General features: G+C 37.6%; 1 protein-coding gene across 1 annotated transcript in view; it reads left to right on the forward strand.

The window, feature by feature from the left end:
• Positions 1–387: 387 nt before the first annotated feature.
• Positions 388–12,604, forward strand: part of LOC124594721 (molybdenum cofactor biosynthesis protein 1-like) — a 76,743-nt gene continuing 64,526 nt past the window's right edge. Inside the window, exons 1-3 of the mRNA XM_047133090.1 lie at positions 388–516; positions 1,623–1,843; positions 9,336–9,591. Coding sequence (XP_046989046.1) covers positions 388–516; positions 1,623–1,843; positions 9,336–9,591 — 606 coding nt within the window. The remainder of the gene's footprint in view (positions 517–1,622; positions 1,844–9,335; positions 9,592–12,604) is intronic.

The following is a 12,604-nucleotide window of genomic DNA, read 5'->3' on the forward strand; positions in this document are numbered from 1 at the left end:
TATTTTGGGGTGAAAGAACACAATAATTGTTAGTTTTGGAATGTAATAATTCACTATGGCTTCATTTTAATTCTAATAAGTTTCACACTGTAATGAATCATTGTCTAAATGCCTCTCTCTCTCTCTCTCTCTCTCTCTCTCTCTCTCTCTCTCTCTCTCTCTCTCTCTCTCTCTCTCATTTGTTATAACTTACCGCTGTTATATTGTATTTGTATTGCAGTCATTACATTAAAATTGGCTATATTGATTCTGCAATTTATACTATTATGTTATTGCTAAGAATTGATTTAAAGAATAAACGTATATATTTATTTGTAAGATTTTGTAAATTTATACCACTGGAACTCTTTCAAAATATTTGATTGCGTAATACTGCCAATAAATACAATGACTTTCTTTCTTCTGTTTATAATTGTAATAGATGTTGGACACTTTGACTCCAAGTATGTTATACAGAAACGCAGTGATTTTTTGCAAAAGGCAAAACTATGTGTTCGAAGAATTGTGGAGAGGAAGGTACGTGATGTATTTTAAGTAGGTTATAAAGAGTAACTATAACAACAAAAACAATAAATTATTTGTGATTGGCAAGCTTTCGGAGCCAATGGCTCCTCCAGACAGAAGCGTTGAAGGGGAAGGAAGAAGGGTAAAGGAAAAGGCCTGTAGAGTTCCAGGAAAAGGTGTAGATTTTGGAAAAGTCACCCAGAATTTCGGATTAGGCGAAAAATAGAAACGACACATGTCATATACCAGCTATTATGTAAACACTGTTCAGCTTTCTACATCTGCATGACTACCACCAAATTATCAGTTAGGATAAGTGGGCATAGGCATAGTGTATATACTGGAAACTCACAATATCCTGTTGCAGAGCATGCTCTACAACATGGCATACGTGACCTCGGCACTTGTTTCACCACACATGCCACCTGGATTCTTCCGCCAGACACCAGTTTCTCAGAACTCCGCAGGTGGGAACTAGCACTACAACGTGTCCTTGGTTCTCACCACCCACCTCGCCTTAATTTACGTTAATTTCTCCTGTCTCAGCTTTTCTTCACTGTAATTACTCTTTGCTTCACTCCGTTTTAGCTTTCTACATCTTTCATTGTCTTTCCCGTCTATTTTCACTGCCCCCTCCCACAACTGTTGCATACAATACACTTACCTTCTCACTCTTATTAACCATATACAGTTTTAGTAGTAATCTCTGTCTTGCATATTACCCTGTCTTCCACCTTTAAGCTCTCAGGTTTCCGAATCTTGCCCGATGCAGTCCCCAACAATTAGTCTTTCCTTCTCATCCTGTACGGTAAGTCACCCATGACCCATGGTTCTGGGTGACTTTCCCAAAATCTACCCCTTTTCTTAGACCTCTCCAGTCCTTTACCTTCATCCTTCTTGCTTCCCCTGCAACCCTTCAGCCTGAAGAAGGAGTCACTGGCTCCAAACGCTTGCCTATCACAACAGTCTTTTATGTGTGTGTTCTGCCACTGCTTGGTGAGTAGATTTTTTATCTATCCAATTAAATAATATTATAAAGAGTATCTGTGTGTGATGTTTTTATTGGTATACAACTTGTTATAAACAAAACTTATTTTTACCATTTAATATGTTTCCAGATATTTACCAGTGGTAAAGATGAAATTGGGTTGATTGTACTTGGTTCTGACAAGACACAGAATCCACTTGATTACCCAAATGTTAGTGTGGAATTTCCTCTTGCACTACCTACATGGCAGATGATATCCTTTGTGGAGAAATCTTTTCATGAAAGTGAAATAAAAAGAGATTGGATAGATGGTGTTGTTGTTGGCATGCAAGTCTTGAAAGATGAGCTAGAGTAATTATTTAAAGCTGTCTGTTTCATGACATTCCTGGAACATGTTCCAGAATGTGTGTTACACAAATCACAGTGACATAGTTGTGACTTTATAAACTTGAATCAATATGTTTTTGTAATGAAAAAGAAACAGAAGGCACAATACCTGCAGAAATAGGAAATTTTTTTGTGTGATTTTACTGCATGAATGTTTTTTACAGTTTTTCAGCTCAATAATTAAGGAGGTATTGATACAAGGCTTTGCCAAAAACCCATCTGTCACCTACAATTCCAGCCCTGTCACTGGCATTCCGTACCCCACAATATGACTGGGCCACTATGAGAGCAGCCACATCATTGTCAAATTCACTGAAACTACTGCATAGCAATTTGCTTGAGTATGGCTGCAGTTGTGGTCTTCTGTTTGGTTTAAGCACTGTGTCAATACCTTCTCTTTATAGCACTCAGAGGTCGCGATCTGCGACTGTTTTTACAAGTGGCAAGAGAACTTTTCCTCTAGTTGCTTGTTTTTCACTGAAAGATGCAAATATTTTAGAATGTAGTGCCCTATGTATATCTGTTAGAATAGCCACAAGGTCTGAAAGTTATTTTCAAATGATTGAGCTCTTCTACAGAGTATTGAAATTCACAGATTCTTCCAACCTGGTCCAACAATGTCTTACATACTCCTCTTCTTCCATGGATTGTTTCCAGTGTTTGGAGACAAAACATTAGGCAGCAAAACGTGCCTTATAACCAAAATCTAATGAACATATAATTAAATTAACTAAAGATGTAATGTTGCACTCTCAGGTAAGACTGATCTTGAATACAAAGCCAAAGTGGAAATTAATTGTAAGCTGCAACATTCATCTCACTTTTTGTTATTGAAATTATTCACAGTGCCATAGGGAGAACTGAGTTTGTGTTTTATAGAGTCAGATACACGCTGTGGCACAGGGTGCTGTCCATTATTCTCCTGACTATGATGTCCAGCTATGGTAGTCTTCCTTCTTCTTTGGTCTCCATAGTGAATTTGATTTTGTGGCGTGTGGAGTTCAGATGTACAAAGAAGTCAAGAAGTTTGTCTCTTCCATGAGGCCAGATGACAAGTGTGTTATCCACACAACAGAAGAAGAAGAAGAAGAAGAAGAAAAGAAGAAGATGGATTTCCATTTGGTTGACATCAGGGCCTCTTCCTCGAAGTGCACCGTAAACATATTCACAATCTCTGGTCAGAGTGGGCTGCCTATGCCGACTCCATCTGTTTGCGGGAGGTGGGTGTGCCATGAGTCAGTGAAGTGGGAAAGTTGACCAAGTAATATGCGTGACGTGTCATACCTTGACCGATATTGAGAACAGAATAAAAAATTCAGAGGCATTACTTTTCAGCACTCCCATGCATATTCTGCATGCAAGAAAAGCTTATGGAGCGGGTTTCTCATTCAGAAATTCTATTTCAGTGTTGGTTGTTTACACGAAGACCGTGTTAAGCATAATGGAAGAAGGAGAAATGTTTATCAGCATTCCAGATTTGGCAGTGGCAGGCTCATGGTCTGCTGAGACTCTGGTTTATTGTTTCACTATATTGCTGCTTGCATTGCTCAGAATCTCATTTTGTGCCAACATAGAATTGGTAGGTTCAGGAGGGCCATGCTAAATGCCTTGCAGGGCCTCAGTAGTGCCACCCAACTAGCACCTGAGAGGGCAGACAAGTGTTCGCTCATGCGTACGTGATCCTGCAGTGAAGTTGTGTACATTTAGTCAGGAAGTGGGCTTGTATACAGTGAGACAGATATCCACACAGACAATGTGATGGCATCTGGAGCAGCACAGACTGTCAAGCCCTTATTGCAGCTCTAGAGAGAGGTGAACTGACAGCGGTGCAACTGACAACAATGCCAGACACAGGAATGGCACTGTGTCATCATGTCAGACGAGTCTCGGTTCTGCAGCTCTAGAGAGAGGTGAACTGACAGCGGTGCAACTGACAACAATGCCAGACACAGGAATGGCACTGTGTCATCATGTCAGACGAGTCTCGGTTCTGCAACATCGTCACAATTGATGTACTTGTGTTTGGAGGCTCTGATGCCAACAGACCTGGCCAGATTGTACCTGTCATTCTCATGCGGGTCCAGCATGTGATGTGATGGTATGGGGTGCAACTGGATACATGTCACAACTTCTGGTTCACATATCCAGTAATTTGGACATCAGTCATTGCATTTGTGTTTTGTTAAGGCCTATCGCTGTGCCCTATTTTCAAGGGCTCCGTGATTGTAGATTGTATTTTATTGGTCCTGTTGTCTACATAGCAGCTTATGCATAAGACATTGGACAAGTCAAGTTATAAATATACAGGCTGAAAGTAATTTCAAAGCATACATATTTAAGCTTACAATAATACACTTTACACACAAGTATTTATATAACACATTTCATAAATTTAAATATTCTTCAATGGAATAAAAGCAGTGATGCTGCAAATATGACTTTAGAGATTTTCCAAATGTATTGACCTCAGTGATAGCTTTTATGTTTTCAGGAAGTTTGTTATAAAGCTTAACTCCCATGTGAAAAGTACCTTTTTGGCACAGTGCTATGCTGATTTGAGTCATATGTAAGTTCCTGTTTTGTCTGGTAAAGTGCTCATGTATATCACAGTTTTTTTTAGCCTCTGGTCCTTGCCTATTACATTTAATTTAAAGAACAAAAGGGTTTCCATAATGTATACACACGGTAATGGGAGAATACCAGATTTCTTAAACAGGGGTTTACAAGAGTCTCTAGGCTTGCACCCAAACAAGATTCTAATGGCCCTTTTTTTGTAGTTTAAAAGTGCTATTAGCTATTTTAGAGTTTCCCCAGAAGGTGACCCCATATCTAAGACGAGAATGAAAGTACGCATGATATGCATTCAATACTGTTTTCTCACTACAGCATGATTTTAATGAACAAAGAAGATAACGTGTTTTGGTCAGTTCTGCATTGAGACATTCAATATGCTTGTTCCATCTGATGTCACTCTGCAGCCAAAGTCCTAAGAATTTGGTTTCAGTACTGTTACCAACTGGTTCGTCATTGATAGAGACTGATGGGATAAACATGTCCTTGTTAGGAACATTGTGGAATTTAAGAGCAACGGTTTTCTTACTGTTTATTACAAGCCGATTACTCTGTGCCCAGCTGCTAAGTTGTTTCATGACTGTGTTTACTGTCTGCTGTAACTGTTCATCGTCATCTCCTTTTAGTAGAATCGTGGTGTCATCTGCAAATATGATTGATTTGTGTGCATCAATATTTAAGCTTAGATCATTTATGTACAGAAGAAACAGAAGGGGTCCCAATACGGATCCTTGGGGTACACCACATTTTATTTGTTTATAGTCAGATAAGTGATTAGATACAGTTTTTAGTTCAATATTTGTGTGCTTGACGCACACTGCCTGCATACGATTTGTCAGGAAGGAACTGATCCACTTGTTGGACAGACCTCGAATACCATATCTTTCTAGCTTTGATAGCAGAATTTTATGGTCCACCATGTCAAAAGCTTTTGACAAGTCAATAAAGACTCCTATTGTTTCCTGTTTTTTGTCCATCAGGTTTAGGATGAAATTGATGCACTCATAGACAGCAGTTGTCGTTGACCTCTTATTTCTGAATCCATGTTGTTCATTACATAGGATGCTGTTTTTATTTATAAATTTCATAAGTTTCTCATACATAACTTTTTCCAGTACTTTAGAGATGCAGGAGGAAATTGTGATGGGTCTGTAGTTATTTACATTGTCTTTATCCCCTTTTTTATATACAGGAATAACTTTTGATGTTTTTAACACATCAGGGAAAGTGCCTGCCTGAAGTGAGCAGTCGCATAAATGTGTGAGTACTTCAGTTAGGTTTGATGCGCTCTTCTTTAACACTGTTGCAGGTATACCATCAATACCTGCCGATTTGGAATTTTTTAGTCCTTTTATTGCTTTAGCTACTTCATCTTGTGAAACAGAACCGATGTACATTGATCCTCTACATGTACTTATTTTATATTCATTTGCCTGGATGCTCTTAAAGTTTGATTGTAACATATTTTCAGCAACACCTGTGAAAAAGTTGTTAAATGTGTTAGCTACTTCTAAGGGGTTTGTTACTTTTTTATTTTTATGTGATAGTGTTATATTTTTCCAAGGTTGTCTGTATTCTCCACATTCTTTTTTTATAACACTCCACATAGCCTTTGATTTATTAGCTGAATTATAAATGATTTCATCATTATGCATTATTTTTGCTGCTTTTATTACTTTTCTTAATATTTTGGAGTATTTTTTATAGTATGCGCGTACTACAGGTGAGGAATTTTTCGAGTTACATATTTCATGAAGTAGTCTTCTCTTCTGGCATGAAACCCTTATTCCCTTTGTGATCCAGCTGTTTGTTCTAGAGTTTCCCCGTATGGTTAATGTTTTCAGTGGGAATGCAAGTTCAAAGAAATGGGTTAATGTATCAATGAAAGTGTCGAATTTTTCATTAATATCATTCATTTTGTACACTCCTAGCCATTTTTCTTTGTGTAATAAGTTGTTGAAGTAGTTCACATTATGCTGATTATAGCTTCGATATGCTGTTCTAAAAGACATGTTGTTAATAATACTGCCTTGTACTTTTATGCTTAATATTTGAGCAAGATGATCACTAAAACCTGCATTGAAAATTTTTAGTGAGGTGTTGTGTAAACTCTTATTTACTAGAAACTGATCAAGAGCTGTTTGACAAGTTTCTGATACTCGGGTAGCTGCTTTTACTTCAGCCTTTAAATTGAAGGACGTTGCAAGGTTCAAAATGGTCTCCCTATTTCCACTATTCATGAGGAAGTCAATATTGAAGTCACCACAGATTATAAATTCACAATCCATTTTATTTACTTTATTTAGCAATGACTCCATTTTGTTTAAGAAAAGTTCAAAATTCCCAGACGGTGATCGGTAAACTGTAGCAATAACCAGGTTGAACTGAGTAATTTTTATAGCTGCAATTTCATAATCCTTTTCGACATTTGCCCTAGTTAAGTCAGGTAGTGTAATAAAATCTACATTATCCTTTGTGTAAATTGCTACCCCACACTGTTTGCTGTTTTTCCTGCAGTAGTAAGCAGCGAAGACAAATTTGTTTATTTTAGTATTCTGGATTAATTCTGGGTTAAGCCAGTGCTCAGAAATGCATAACACTGAGATATCATTAAGTTCATGTGTTAATAGAACGTTAATTTCATCGATCTTATTACGCAGGGATTGCACATTATGGTGATAAATTTTTAAATCGGGCGTATTCACAATTTGGTAATTGGGAATCATATTTACAGCATCACATACCTCTAGTTTAAATTAGGAATGTCAGCAGCGTTGTATTTTTGTTCTTCTTTCTTGTTTATTTTGTTTTCTTCGCTGTTGGAAGGATGTTCAGGAAGCTGATAAATTGTTCTATCCCTTACAAGTCTTTCTTTGATGTTATCTTTTAACAAGATAATGCAAGACTACACATCACCTGAGCTGTACTGAGCTACCTCGATACAGAGAGTGTTCCACTGTTGCCGTATCCAGCATTTTCTTCAAATCTGTCACCTGTGGAGAACGTCTGTTCACAGGATGCCAAGAGATGGGTATGCCACCAGCCGCCAGCCACCAGTCGCCAGCCACTACAGTTGAAGAACTCTGACATATGACATTCAGTTGAGTAGCATGAAATGATGTACCCATGGCTGTAATCCAACCTCGATTTGATATCCAGTGTGATGAGAGCTGTTCTGCTTTTCCAGTTTCAATACTGAAATTCATATATTATTTTTATGCTATCCTAACCAGATTGGACTGTGGTGTCATACAGCATAAAATATCTTACAACGTGTTGAATTAGTTATGAGAAGTGTAGAACAGCCAGCAGGGGAAAGATGTTGGCAATGAGACAGCTTTTATGTATAACAGCAGTACAGTGTTTCACAGTGCATAATGCTTCCGCAGATTGAGAACAAAATGTGTGGTTTGCTTTCATCCATTTTCACAAACATAGCCTAAAAAATAATGTTGACATTACTGTGCATTTCACTCTGAGGCATATTGCACTCTGAGAATGTTCATCGAATTCAGTTACTTTGTATTATATTTCAGTAACAGTGACATAATAGCAAATTGGACTGTATGAGTTTTTACGGATTTTTTTTCCAGACACACACTACCATTTCTTCAGATTTATTTAATTTGGGTATAATTCCTTTCCAGCATATATGCTGTACACAAAATGTTGAACATAAAATGTAGCTATCTGCTGATTTAACATCTTGCTGAGTATACCGGTACAATATTTTGTTGTAACAAATAGTTCAATGTATTTTACACACTTATAAACTTATTTATACAGTTATAGTAATTTATACCATTACATTAATGTTGTACCTTAATGTTCTGGAAGACGATATTATAAGGAACCTCATACTTTTCCTGGATGATAATGAATTATTGCCTGAAAAAAATCTGCACAAATTTGAGTCAGATCATAACATTTCAATTTGGTCCAAAGATAGGCAACTGAGTTTAAGTTTTCAGAAATGTAAATTGGAGCACATCACAAAACAAAAAAAGACAGTATTGTATGACTACATTATCAAATAATCACAGTTTTAATTGGTCAACTCATACAAATATCTGGATGAAATGAAATGGTGACATAGACTCACTTGTAGGCAAAGCAGAATGCAGACTTCAATTCATTGGTAAGATACTGGAAAATGCAATCAGTCTATAGAGGACATTGCTTACAAAATACTTGTGTGGCCCATTCTAGAATATTGCTTAAGTATGACCCATAACAAATAAGGCTAATGGCAGACATTGAATGTATACAAAATAGTGTAGCATGATTGATCATAGATTTATTTGATGCATGGGAGAGCATCAAGAAGCTACTAAAAATTGGAAATGCCAGACAAGTGAAGATAGACGCCAAATATATGACAAAACCTAACTTATGAAATTTCAGGAACCTGTATTAAGTGAGGTATTTAGGGATTATACAATAACCGCATATGTATCACTCCTATAGGGACCATGAAGGCAAGATTAATTACAGCATGCACAGAACCATTTAAAGAATCATTCTTCCCACACTCCACATGAGCATTGAATGGGGAAAAACCATAATGTGTGGTACAACAATGTACTTTGTCGGACAAACCCACAGTGGTTTATACAGTGTGCATGGAGACATGGAATCAGTTGACAGTAGCTGGGTAATGGTTCATATTGATTCCCATTTCCCTGTTGCAGTAGGTGATCTTATGCCTCTAATTATTTTTTCATTGCTATCTTAACTTGCATTCTTCAATTCAGTTTATTAACCCTTCTTATCTCTTTGTATTAGGGCAAATGTACAGTTAACTTTTGAGGAATTTGTATTTTCAATTTATCAACTGGAGTTTTGTTTCATATGCAGCAGCAATGTTACAAATTATTTGTTTCAGTTTCTTTAGAATAATTTGCTGTTTCACGGGTGCTTTGAAGGAAATAAAAGATCTCGAAAGTGTCTTAATGACAACCGATGGCCTCATGTTGACAAGACAGCTGGTTGCCTTGCAGAGGGCAGGGCTTGACGGTCTGAACATCAGCTTAGACACCCTGCAGTCCCAACGCTACAACCAGATCACGAGGAGGAAAGGCTGGGAGCGTGTCATGGTTGGCATAGATCTAGCCTTGCAACTTGAATACGACCCTGTGAAGGTATTACTAGTGCAGCTGTCATCGCATGCAGACTTTCATAAACAAAAGATATAAATCTGTTGTTAAGAATATCAATACAAGAATCACCATTTTAAAGCAGTATGCCCACACCCTCGCCCCCATCCCCGCTCCCACCCTCACCGCTGTCTCCACACTGCAGCTGTAAGTGAAGGAAGGTATATTAAGACAGAAGAAGTAAATTTTAGCTGACGATGCTAACAGTTTCGTAGTTTATACAACATAAAAAGGATGCCTTGCAAGTTTACCAATTAAAAATCTTATATTTTCCTCCCAAGAGAGTCTTATGAGACTCAAGATCTTTACAGTTTCTCTTTTTTTCTTTTGTGTCTTTAGTTTAAAATAAGTTTCCACTATTGTGGTGTTGTTTTGGTAAAAATACTCGATTGTTTGGAAAAATTATTCTTAATTCTGTAGTCACATTTTTGTTGTGTCTAAGTACTACTGGTTTCAGTAGCAAGTGCCAGCATCAGTTCATCTTATTATCAAACATTTCTGTGCAAAATAAAAGCTGACCACTGTGGCCGAGCGGTTCTAGGCACTTCAGTCCAGAACCGTGCTGCTGCTATGGTCGCGGGTTCGAATCCTGCCTCAGGCAGGGATGTCCTTAGGTTAGTTAGGTTTAAGTAGTTCTAAGTCTGGGGGACTGATGACCTCAGATGTTAAGTCCCATAGTGCTTAGAGCCATTTGAACCATTTTGCAAAATAAAAAGCTTCTGTACAACTGCAAACTAGACATACCATTTTCAGGGTGCAGTTCACATCTATTGAAAGCACAACAGTGACCTTTACTTTTAGTAGATAAGACACCTACTGAGGTAAGTGACTTGATGACTGCACACAAGAAGTTGTCATTTATTCCATATGTAGCTACCATGCAGAATCATATTTTGTATTAGTTTGTCCTTACTCTTCCAAAAGGTTAAACCTTGTCTCTGCAGCCACAGCTTCCTCTCTTCAGCAGTTGTCTTCATCTCCATGTGTGAAGAAAATCCCATTCATTGATCATATTGTTTAAGTAGGATGTTCTCAGTCATCCCCTTGTTTTCTTACCTACGATCTTGCCTTCAGAAATGTTTTTTAAAAGATTATCGTCTCCAGTTTAGTGTCCAGTGTATTTTGCTTTGCCCTGGCCTATAACTTTCAGTGGTTCTTTCTTCTCTCCTATTTCCTTTAATTTTTCTGTCAATGCAGATAGTTCTTGTACTTCTCCTCCAGAACCACATTTCAGCAGGTCTGAGGCGAGCTTCCTTTGGCTATTCTAATGTACAGATTTTGCATCTGTGTGTCAGAACACTCCACACAAAGGTCTTTACAAATATTTTCTTAATGTGGAAGCTGATATGTTTATTCAGTTGCAGCTTCTTCTTATTTTGGAAGGAACTCTTCACCTGTGCTATTCTTTTCTTGAATGCCTTGAAATATTGATTGTTTTCTTGCAAAATGCTACTGAGATATTGAATTTCAGTTCCTTTCTTGAGTTGCTCATTGCCTGTTCTTGTGTCAGTCCTACCTCCTCCTCCTTTCTTGTCTGTAGCCATAACTTTTGTCTTCTTTGTATTCATTTTTAGCTTTAGTTTTACCACTTCTTGATTTAAGGCCTGAAACATTTTATTTAGTTCCTACTCTGATTTACTATTGTGATGTCATCAATCTGCAGTGTATATGCATGCAATTAAGTTTCCATATCGACATCATGCTCCAAAAACCACCTAACTGTGTGTGGCAGGGGGTACGTCTCATGCCACCAACTGATCCCCTCTGCCTTGTTCCACTTGTGAACAGTGCTTGGGAAGAATGACTGTCAGTACACTTCTGTATTATCTCTAACTTCTCAAATTTTCTTCTCGTGATCATTTCGTGAATTGTATATGAGAGAAACTATTATGTTGTCAGACTCTTCTCGGAAACTACTCTCTCGAAATTTGGGTAGTAAATCTTTCCGTGATGCACAACTGCTCTCTTATGGCATCTACCACTGGAGTTGCTGAGCATCTCTGTAATGATCTCACAGCGACTAAATGATCCTGTGACAAAACACTCCGCACTTCATTGGATCTTCTTTCTCTCTTCTGTCAGTCTTACTGGGTAAGGACACAGGGGTAATTTACATTCACTTAAGATTCTTCCTGTGAATCTTAGTCTGGCATCTGCTTTTCTATTGCTGTTTTATGTGGTCATTCCACTTTAAGGTTGCTCTGGATAGTTACTTCTAGATATTTTATGGTAGATTCTGTTTCCAGCAATTTGTCATTAATAGTGTAGTTGTACAGTATTGGATTTCTTTTCCTGTGTGTGTGTGTGTGTGTGTGTGTGTGTGTGTGTGTGTGTGTGATATGTTACATTTATTTATGTGCAGGGTCAACTGCCAGAGCCTACATCATTCACCAATCCTCTGCAGGTCATTGTGCAAATTGATACTGTCTTCTGTTATTGCTACTTTCTGATGGACAAGTGTAGTACCTGTGAACAATATTAAGGAGCCTCTGACACTTTCTACTGGATCATTTATATACATTGTAAATGTAATGGTCCTATCACATTTCCATGGCGTATTCCAGAAATTACCTTTTGATTCTGGTCATCTTTTCTTTGTTGTTGTTATTACTTCCTTGATGAACATATTAAGGAAGTAAGGTGATAGAAGGCACCCGTCTCTCACTGCCCTTCTGGTTTTCCTTCTTTCATATCCGGTTCAGTACTCTGACTTTAGTATATACTCAAAATTAATCATCTGTCCTTCCACTTTGGACATTACTTTAAGGAATGATGATATAATGGTAATCTGTTTATTAAACAATATTTTAACGATACACTATGCTTTCTGATCATATAGTGGCTTGATGATGGAATTTGATACTGAAATTAGTAATCATTAGACAAAATAAAAGTGAAGCTATAATAAAAGAAAGTAATATTTTGGATCATGTCAGTTGTTGTTCCAAACAACAGCACGTCAGGAATAGGTTCAAATGGCTCTGAGCACTATGCGACT

The sequence above is a fragment of the Schistocerca americana genome, chromosome 2 (genome assembly GCF_021461395.2).
Source record: "Schistocerca americana isolate TAMUIC-IGC-003095 chromosome 2, iqSchAmer2.1, whole genome shotgun sequence".
In the NCBI taxonomy this organism is placed as follows: Eukaryota; Metazoa; Arthropoda; class Insecta; order Orthoptera; family Acrididae; genus Schistocerca; species Schistocerca americana.